General features: G+C 41.8%; 1 protein-coding gene across 1 annotated transcript; it reads left to right on the top strand.

The window, feature by feature from the left end:
* The first annotated feature begins 281 nt into the window (after positions 1-281).
* ing2 (inhibitor of growth family, member 2) lies at positions 282-7366 on the top strand. The gene is made up of 2 exons (XM_038276711.1): positions 282-577; positions 6264-7366. The coding sequence occupies exons 1-2, from the start codon at positions 382-384 to the stop codon at positions 6962-6964; spliced, it is 897 nt and encodes a 298-aa protein (XP_038132639.1). The 5' UTR covers positions 282-381; the 3' UTR covers positions 6965-7366.
* The last annotated feature ends 3503 nt before the right edge of the window (positions 7367-10869 follow it).

Consider the following 10869-nt stretch of genomic DNA (forward strand, 5'->3'; position numbering starts at 1 on the left):
TATGGTATTTTATGGACCACATCACAATGATTGTGAAAACCAGTTCACTACCCCATTTCCTGGCTCTTGAGCCCCCATGGGAACCCCTGGCTTTGGTTACACTATTATATAAACGCATTTTTATATCATCAGCTACACCTTTCATTTTCGATATTTTCCTTTAAGGTGTAATTTAGTGATGCTTCTGCAGCAAAGACCTCTTCAGCTCCAAGCTCCTAAGCCCCGCCTTGACGAGACGTCACTGTGAGAGGAAGCTGTGCAATACCAGAAAAGGAAAATGTGCGCGCATGCGCAGTGGTGTGAGTTTTGTTTGAAGTGAATTGCTGCCTGGAACTGCCCTGGAAGCTGCAAAGTCGCCCAGCTTTTGGTTTTTAACAGCATATGTTTGTGGTTTCCTCAGGTGTTGTTCGCGTTTCATGCATCGCAGAGACGATGTTAGGCCACCATTACCAGAACGCGGACAAGTCGCAGCAACTAGTCAACTATGTGGAGGATTACCTGGAATGTGTGGAGTCCCTGCCTCTGGACATACAAAGAAACGTTTCTCTGCTTCGAGAAATTGATGCAAAGTATCAAGGTAGCGTGTTTGCATGCTTTGTGTTTCGGTGCGGCCAGGACCGGGGGGGTTATTGACAGCTGAGGGGAAAGCTTTGCTGAAATGGAGGAGCAGGCGCGAACCTGGTGTTCCCATTTTGTGAAAAGCTCTCCGTCCTTCTTCCTTCCCTCTCCGACAAACAGCGATTCCGTTTATTTAAATCGGGATAAACCCACGAAGAGCAAAATGTTTCAGAAGAAAACCCGAAATCCAGCAGTTAAAGTGTGTGCCCCGTTCTGCTGCGCTGCGCCAGACTCCTTAAACTGAATCCCATTTTTAATATTTCTTTGTCGTAGCTATCCCAGTTAAAAATCACAGCATTATACCCCTTATATCCTGAAACGGAATTATTCGTAGGTTTAATCGGCTCCAATATTTTGGAGAAATCAGGGCTCTGTAGCGGAAAAATACCAACTTTCCTCGTAGAAGTCCGTGTGAACACCACAAAGCTACCCTGAGGGTTATCCGTCAACACACTGCTTAAAACGTAAATGTATGTAATAAACATAATAGTTTTAATGTTTTAAATTATGCCGAAGTATTAAACATTCGATGCAAATGGATATAGGGCTGTTACAAGTATTCATATCTTAGCGTAACCTTGTTTCTGATGACATTTAGCTTAATCTACCGTTTTCATCATGACATCTGGTGGTGAACTCTATACAGGAGGGACCGCTTCATTCAAGCCCTGCTATGAGACACTGGGCTCTTAACTTCAATAACAAGAAGGCTGGGGGGTGTGTGTGGGGTGGGGGGCTTCGTGTCTTCAGACTGATAGAAAACAAAGCCCGCCCTACAGGGAACCGGAGCCCCGGTAACATTTGCTCCGTGTGGCGGCAGGTAGCAGCTCAGTCTGGGATCCCAGCACAGCCTCACCGGCTCCGGTAGATCTGGGGATGATCCGGTCTAACACCCGGTCCCCTCTCCGCTCCGTCTGCCCCCTCTGTGATCTGCAGAGCAGGATAGCCTCCTGAGCAACCCCCCTCAGCAGCCTCCACTTGACGTCATTTCCTGTAGGCAGGGAGCTCACTGCAGCTCTGCCCACCTTCCCTTCCTCCTGAACCGGCTTTGATGAAGTCCTGGTCCTGCTGGTCCTGCTGGTCCTGGATCCAGAGAAAGGACCCTGAAGCTCCAAGTTTCTTTGGATCAGTTGATTTTCTCAGCAGAACTGAGCCTTTCTGCTAACCAGCGGTGCACCGATTGCTTTTTCCTGGCTGATCAACCGACTTTATAAAAATCCCGACATGTTGAATCCGATTTTTACCAAAGCCGATATTTTTGATTACCGTAATTTTCGGACTATAAGCCGCGACTTTTTCCCCATTTTTCGACTTTGCGGCTTATATAACAATGTGGCTTATCTATGGACTTTTACAGCTAACGGCCACTAGCGCAATACCTAAATCTATGGATTTTACCATCCACCATGTTGATGTCCTATTTGCTTCATGTCTTCAGACTGTTAGAAAACAAAGCCCGCACTACATGGAACCGGAGCCCCAGTAACCTCTGCTCCGTGCGGCGGAAGGTATAAGCTAACGGCCACTAGCGTAATACCTAAATCTATGGATTTTACCATCCACCATGTTGACGTCACATTTGCTACAACACATGAGTACGGTAGCGGCGCGCGCGGGAATGCGGAGGTCTTCCGGAAGCAGACTTGTACCGCGAGTGGTACGAGAAAGAATGACAGCCAGAAAGACGGACATTAAACATAAAAAACCTGCGGCTTATATTCAGGTGCGGCTAATAGTCTTAAAATTACGGCATAACATGCTGGTGAAGATTGTCAGTCATCTACGACGGAGTATTACAAGGTTCCCGTGGGTCCTTAAAGGAGTAGTACACCCAAAACATGATTACCCTTCATTTTCTACTCACCCCCATGCTGAACAACACTCTGGAGTACTTTTTTGATATCTCAAATGCATCTGGAGATCTGGGAGGCTTCTTGCTGTCTGCTGACATTCAAATAATGGAGGTCTATGGTGCCCGAGACAGAAAGGTCCATAAAAGTCCACAAAAACGTGTCAATATTCCTCCATACTGCTCGTCCAATGTATTCCAAGTGTCCTGAGTGGGTAGCATCCAGAATTTACACGAAACGAAGTCATTTAGAATGTTTTTAGAGCATAAACAGTAGTGTATAGGATTTCCTAAAAGCGCGTTCACGAGTCTACGGAAACCGCGGCAGACCAAACCAGACGAAAGTGCGCATTCAGCGTCTGCTCTGCCGATAATGCAAAGGTAGAAGAAGAAATGTGCTGTTTACCTGTGCAAAGAAAGAAACAACGAAAGAAAAATGTCTGAGGACTTCAGTGTTGAGGAAGAGCAATTACGCTGTTATTGTTTTACAGGCAGAATTAGCATTTGCTGACCCTTGACCTTTAACTACTGATGGATGTATAGGAATACAGTCATACAAGTGTCAACTCCTCTGAGATAGCACAGGATGCAATTTTTTTTTTTTTTTCAATTTAAAAATTTTATGTATAACATTAATGCATAAATACCTCATTTCGTTTCAGCGTTAAATTCTGTTTAAAGTAACAGATCATTAAAAATGTCTCCAGACCTTTACTGGTTGATGATTTTCTTTATTCAGACCCACTGATTTTTTTATTGGTTTCCTAAAAGCGCGTTCACGAGTCTACGGAAACCGCGGCAGACCAAACCAGATGAAAGTGCGCATTCAGCTCGGCAAAGAACTCATGCTCTTCCTCAACACTGAAGTCCTCAGACATTTTTCTTTCATTGTTTCTTTCTTTGCACAGGTAAACAGCACATTTCTTCTTCTACGCTTGCATTATCGGCAGAGCAGACGCTGAATGCGCACTTTCATCTGGTTTGGTCTGCCGCGGTTTCCGTAGACTCGTGAACGCGCTTTTAGGAAATCCTATACACTCCTGTTTATGCTCTAAAAACATTCTAAATGACTTCGTTTCGAGTAAATTCTGGACGCTACCCACTCAGGACACTTGGAATACATTGGACGAGCAGTATGGAGGAATATTGACACGTTTTTTGTGGACTTTTATGGACCTTTCTGCCTCGGGCGCCATAGACCTCCATTATTTGAATGTCAGCAGACAGCAAGAAGCCTCCCAGATCTCCAGATGCATTTGAGATATCAAAAAAGTACTCCAGAGTGTTGTTCAGCATGGGGGTGAGTAGAAAATGAAGGCTAATCGTGTTTTGGGTAGGGGTGGGTATTGGCAAAGAAGTCACGATGCGATTCTATCACGATGCATCACGATACTTGAAATATTGCGATGCATTGTGATATTTTCACTGAACACTGTAAGAAAAAGATACAGCCCTTACCAGTGGCTGACTGGCTGGGTGTGATCTGGATAGTGTCTTCAATTGATACATAACTGAAAGCAACTGAATTCATACATAGCTGTATTTATTGAAATTACTTTTGGAGGTGTTGCAATGAAAACAAATACTGGACAGAAATATTACTATTACTGGCATGGACACACCAACAAAAAGATCTTAGGATTCATCAAACTTAAAATAACAAAATGAGGATAATCAGTCCGGACATGCTTATGACACAAAGCAGCAGGCGTCAACACATCCGCAGCGACATCTGCTGGACTGGAAGTTGTATTCCACTTGGTTTGATTGATGTGCGCCAACCATTAATGTATTTTATTTGTTCATTTTTTTTTTTTTTAATAATCGATTCTTGCCTTCAAGAATCGATTCAGTAGATCACAAAAATTAGAATCACGATTCATCGATTTGACGATTATTTTGCACACCCTTAGTTTTGGGTGTACTATTCCTTTAAAAAGTCTTAAAAGGCATTGAATTCTACAAAATAAAACTAAGGCTTAATTGGTATTAAAATGTCTTAAATCAGTCTTTCGTATGTCTTAATTTTTAAAACATCATAAATAGGATTATTTTTATTACGATTTATTTTTGAAATCTAAATAAAACATTAAAATTGACAATTTTTTTTTTATTTAAAATAAATAACTTGTCGCCATTACTGGTTCCGTCCCGATAGCGGAACCAATAAAAGCGTTGTTGCGGCCGGGACATTTGGGAGATGCGCCATTAACTTTTTGTCTGGAAAATCTGAGCAAGTGTAAATGTAACCAAAATTGTCTCCAGCCAAGAGTTTCCTCCATGGCTAAAACCAGGGAACATACATGAGGCTCAGTGGATTTAGTGCAAGAAGTCATTCAAGCTCAGAACGATGGGAATTAAGGCAGTGGAGTCGCATGCGAAGCACGAAACACAAAGCGTCAAAATGGAGTTACCGAGAAACAGCCGGTATTTCTCAGTTTAGTTCCACCCTTGTCTCTGCAACGCCTCCACTTATCACCAAATCAAACATACTAAGAAAACCATACAAAGAAAAATAGCTGCTAAAAAGACTTAGCACTGGTTATGTTGGGGCTTTAAAACTGATTTGTTTTGTTCCCTGCTAAAACAAAGTTTGGGAATTCAGTAAAATAATTGTTCAAATATATCTGTCATTTGTGTGTTTTTAGCTTTCTTCCTGTATGGGAAGCTTTTCAACATTTGAAACATTAGTGCAGTGGTTTATGTTAAAATAAACCTTTGGGTTACGTTGTCGCAAGCAGGTTTTTCTGGTGTTTCTTGTGAATTTGGTCTTAAATTTTTATTTCAAGTGGCATTAAAAAGTCTTAAAAAGTCTTGAATTTAACTCGCCTTATGCTGTAGGAACCCTGTATTAGGGCCAGGCTAGGGACTTTTTCCCCTACTATTTCAAGAATAAAGTCGTAAGATTACGAGAAACAAGTTGTGTTTTATGAGAACTCTTACCAGAATCCGTTTCTTCCCTAAAATGAGGAATGTGGAGCATCATGTGAAGTTCTACTTTAGCATCGGTTTGACAAATCAGGAAATCTTTTAGCAGCAGCATCAAACTGGGCAGGATGTCAAAGTGGACTCTGGTTGCTGATTGGTGGAGCTGGTCGGCCGTCATCTGCTGGGCGGAGCTCCAAGCTTTCTTTCTGAAACGGGTTGATGTATGATGACTTTATTCTTGTAATTTTACGACTTTATTCTCGTAATGGAAGAAAAAAAAAATCTCTATCCTGGCCCTAATACTCCATCATAGTCATCCAAGTCATAGCTATTCCTAAAAAATTAAAAACAATCCACTGGACTTTGTTTCCAACTTTGAAGACGTTTCTTTTCGATTCAAAATGTCAGAAATAGCGTTTAGTTCCAGGTTTTATCCAGCAGCCCAACAAAGCCTGGTTTTAGTTTAGAAAACATGCAAATAGAAACGGATGAACAGCCAACACTTTGGAATGGGGGTCGTTTGGCTTCTTTGTTAGCCTGCAATGCCCCATACCTGTCTATGTCTCTGAAAGGGGGGTCGTTAGAGGGAATAGTTGGCCTGGCTGAACAGGGGAGGTCTTCTGTTTCTTTTTTAATTATGCACTAAATCAGTAAATAGGCCGTATAGTGAAGCTTAAAGTATGATGTTCTCGCCTCAAATGATCTTAAACGTATTTTTATTGAACAGCGGTAACAGAAAAGAGAACTTATAACTTAATAGTCTAGAGTTCTCTGAGTTTCACGCAGTGACGCTGCTAATCCACACGGATTTAATAACCAACGGGATGTCAGGCTGTAGACGCTCACATCGATGTTTTTGTCTTTGCAGAGGTGCTGAACGAGGTGGACGAAGTGTTTGAGAAATACAAAGGCGAACAGGACGCCGCTCAGAGGAAGCGGCTGCAGGTCCAGCTGCAGAGGGCGCTGATCCTCAGCCAGGAGCTGGGCGACGAGAAAATCCACGTAGTGACTCAGATGACGGAGCTGGTGGAAAACCGCTCCCGCCAGATGGACTCTCATTCGCTCTGCCTCCAGGAGCCCAGCGAAGCCGAGCGGATCAACCCCGAGCGCCGATCCAGCATCCAGGAGTCCCCGACCCCCGAGCGCACCTCCAACCGCCGCCCGAGACGCCCGCGCAACAGCGAGAGCCGCGACTCCGCCCAGCTGTCCGCCAACGGCTCGCTGGTGGACGACCCCGCGGACGAACTGCCCCTGCCCCCGCCGCGGGAAAAGAAATCCAAGTCGTCCAAGAAGAAGAAACGTAAATCCAAGCAGGAGCGGGACGCCTCGCCGGTGGACTTCACCATCGACCCCAACGAGCCCACCTACTGCCTCTGCGAGCAGGTGTCCTACGGCGAGATGATCGGCTGCGACAACGAGCAGTGCCACATCGAGTGGTTCCACTTCTCCTGCGTGGGACTCACCTACAAACCCAAGGGGAAGTGGTACTGCCCCAAATGTAGGGGGGACAACGAAAAAACTATGGACAAAAACCTGGACAAGAACAGAAAGGACCGCAGGTCCAGGTAGTGACTCCTGGAGGAGGTCCGGGCGCCGCTTTAGGAGCACAAATCTACGGCGAGCAGCAGGAATGGAGGAACTGGTTCTGCTGGAGCAAAGCTGCCCTCTTCCACACAAACACTCTTTGATTCTTCTTAAAATTTGCTTTTGTTTTCCTTTGAAGTTTGAAGACGATGGAAGCTTCCTGATCTTAACGTGGGTCGGGTTTTCTTTATGTTGAAAGTTTTCTCTTATTTGAATCTTCATACGCCTGGAAAGTAAAGGGTTAATAAGAGACTCGTAATTTAATTTAGGTGAAGCGTGGTTGATGGGGGATTGATATAAAAATATGTTTGTGGGGTTTTTTGTGGTTTTCTATCACCATCATGTATATTTCATTTTATACCCATTAAAACAACCAGTGACCACTAACTTACTATTCACTTTTTATGACTTGAATAAAGAAAAAAAATTATATTTTTTTATTATCTACAGTTTAATTCAAGGCTGTGTGATTTTGGCAAAATAAAAAATGTATATATTTTATTTTTTCCCCTTCTATAATCATATTACTCGTCTGGACACAGATTTTATTGCCTTCATGGCCTTTAATCCATTTAAGGTCAAACTTTATGGAGTCAATTTTGTTCCATTATTCGGAAATTGAAGTTTGAAAAAAAAAATTTCAGAAAGGAAACTTTGAAGTGTTTTTTCTTTTTTTATGTAAATTTTTTTTTCAGAATTTCTTTGCTAATTTTTGTTTTTCAAATTTACCTTTTGATATTTAACTTTTCCAATGTTCTTTATCTGAAATTTTTTTTAATTTTCATACAATTTTATTCTGAAAGTTTTTCATTGAATGCATTTTTTCAAATTGGGATTTTACGCATCACCTTCAATTTCCTTCAAGCCCCATAAAATAAAATGCGTCTTTAATCGTCCCTTTCTAGAAAGTCTGACCCAAGAAGTAAGGAGAATGAATCTATAAAACTAAAATCAGAAAAACACTAATTTAATTTATAATCATATTACTTGTCTGGACACAGATTTTATTGCCTTCATGGCCTTTAATCCATTTAAGGTCAAACTTTATGGAGTCAATTTTGTTCCATTATTCGGAAATTGAAATTTGAAAAAAAATAAATCAGAAAGGAAACTTTGAAGTGTTTTTTTGAAAAAAGGTTTTCAGAATTTCTTTGCTAATTTTTCTTTTTCAAATAAACTTTTTGATATTTACTTATAAAATGTTTATTATCTGAAACATTTTTTTTTATTATTTTCATACAATTTTATTCAGAAAGTTTTTCATTGAATGCATTTTTTTCAAATTGGGATTTTACGCATCACCTTCAATTTCCTTCAAGCCCAATAAAATAAAATGCGTCTTTAATCCTCGCTTTCTAGAAAGTCTGACCCAAGAAGTAAGGAGAATGAATCTATAAAACTAAATCAGAAAAACACTAATTTAATTTATAATCATATTACTTGTCTGGACACAGATTTTATTGCCTTCATGGCCTTTAATCCATTTAAGGTCAAACTTTATGGAGTCAATTTTGTTCCATTATTCGGAAATTGAAATTTGAAAAAAAAATAAATAAATCAGAAAGGAAACTTTGAAGTGTTTTTTTGAAAAAAGGTTTTCAGAATTTCTTTGAAAATGGTCTGGGGGGGAAAATTTTCACATATAATTTTACTTAATTTGTACTTTTTAAAAAATTTCTATTCAAAAAACTTTTCTGTTTGCGACAATAATGCAACAAAACTCACTCCATAAAGTCCATTAAAGTCTTAGGGATGTCAAATCATTCTGGCTCAAACATATATAAATGTCAGGCGATATTGTCCCAAAAGTTAGAAAATTTCTATAAAAAAACAAAAAAACATCCTGTTTTAAAAATAAGTGTTTTCTTCGTTATCTCCTGCAGGCCAGTTAGTTCTATGTCAGCCTGAACACCTAAATTCGGCCAATCATATATCAACGGTCATCTGTCAATCAAATGTTTTCGGTCATAGCATCTTGATTCATGTGTCGCAGCTAATATACGCAACGGTTGAAATCAGAATCCTTTCCCATTGAGTTGCGTCCCAGTGTTCACGGGGATGGACGTCTGTGTCTTCGGCAGGCGTAGAGCTAACAGAACTGGCAGCGTTGCGAGGCAAGGGCTCAAACATGTACGGCTGGAAGCCTTCTACACCAAACCAAGCTTCTGCCGCCCTGGCGTCCTCTTCCACAACATCTTCGTCCCCGCTTTCCTCCTCTAAATAAAAAATGGATGACGGAGGAGACTCATCCACGACCTCCGACACTAAACTCTCCTCCTCTTGCATGTTTCCGCTGTCCATAGCGTTCCTTGACAGCGTCGTTTCTTAGTCACCAATTTAGTGCTACTTGGTCCCATTGGAATTTCCCATTGGGAACCTGCTAGCACTAAGTTGCTAACTGGTTAGCAATTTAGTGCTACTTGGTCCCAATGGAATGTCCCATTGGGAACCTGCTAGCAGTAAGTTGCTAACTGGTTAGCAATTTAGTGCTACTTGGTCCCAATGGAATTTCCCATTGGGAACCTGCTAGCACTAAGTTGCTAACTGGTTAGCAAGATGCTTCCGACAAACCGGCCACAACCAAACTTGCTTGCAAAACTTCCGCCACAACAATCCCGCCCCCTTGATAATCGACCAATCACATTCACCTTATTAACTCGTGTAAAGTCGGGCACCACTGGGAGAATTCAGAAATTTAACGGTTTGAACAGCAGCTTCCTTTCGACTTTAATGTTGGACTTTATGGAGTGTTGAAAAGCGCTAACTTCTAACTAGCATGCGTTGATCTGCGAGCTAGCTGCATCTCTCTCTTATTCTACGTTCACACCTGACCCGCTTTGAGCAGCAGAAGCATCCGTCTTACGTCTATGGTTGACGTGCATCATGGTGCAGCTAAAGGATCTGCAGCGCCTCATGAGCCTCTGAGGCGCGTGACGCGCTTCACAAGCAAGAAGGGGACATCAACCAATGAGAGAAGCTGATCTGGGAGCTGGCATTGAAAAAAAAAACTAATGATTTGATACATATTAAATAAAATCTAATTATTGAGGATTTTTTAGAAGACCCACCCTCTCCACTTTGGAAAAAAAAAGTGCAAGCGTGCTTAAGCCCATTTCTTCACGTGCACTTCCTGATTAGAAGTTGCTGTTCTCATAGGTCATACAAGCTTACCGTTTCCAAACGTCCGCTCTAAACCCTACATCCCTCCAGCTCTATATAGATCAGGGACTTTATATCCAACTGGTTTATGGTTAACTGACCGTTCAGACAGATGATCACTAGTTTTTGCCATCTTGGTTATTAGTCATCGCTGTCTGATAGCGACAGCAAATCCTCCATACTGCTCGTCCAATGTATTCCAAGTGTCCTGAGTGGGTAGCGTCCAGAATTTACTCGAAACGAAGTCATTTAGAATGTTTTTAGAGCATGAACAGTAGTGTATAGGATTTCCTAAAAGCGAGTTCACGAGTCTACGGAAACCGCGGCAGACCAAACCAGATGAAAGTGCGCATTCAGCTCGGCAAAGAACTCATGCTCTTCCTCAACACTGAAGTCCTCAGACATTTTTCTTTCGTTGTTTCTTTCTTTGCACAGGTAAACAGCACATTTCTTCTTCTACGCTTGCATTATCGGCAGAGCAGACGCTGAATGCGCACTTTCATCTGGTTTGGTCTGCCGCGGTTTACGTAGACTCGTGAACGCGCTTTCAGGAAATCCTATACACTACTGTTTATGCTCTAAAAACATTCTAAATGACTTCGTTTCGAGTAAATTATGGACGCTACCCACTCAGGACACTTGGAATACATTGGACGAGCAGTATGGAGGAATATTGACACGTTTTTTGTGGACTTTTATGGACCTTTCTGTCTCGGGCGCCATAGACCTCC

Source organism: Cyprinodon tularosa, unplaced genomic scaffold (genome assembly GCF_016077235.1).
Source record: "Cyprinodon tularosa strain WSP-4 unplaced genomic scaffold, ASM1607723v1 ctg1263, whole genome shotgun sequence".
Lineage (NCBI taxonomy): Eukaryota > Metazoa > Chordata > Actinopteri > Cyprinodontiformes > Cyprinodontidae > Cyprinodon > Cyprinodon tularosa.

Bases quoted from the DNA above. Each gene is read 5' to 3' on its own strand.
- ing2 (XM_038276711.1), top strand. From the start codon at position 382: ATGTTTGTGGTTTCCTCAGGTGTTGTTCGCGTTTCATGCATCGCAGAG. The intron at 578-6,263 runs GTAGCGTGTTTG...TTGTCTTTGCAG, and splicing joins AATTGATGCAAAGTATCAAG to AGGTGCTGAACGAGGTGGAC.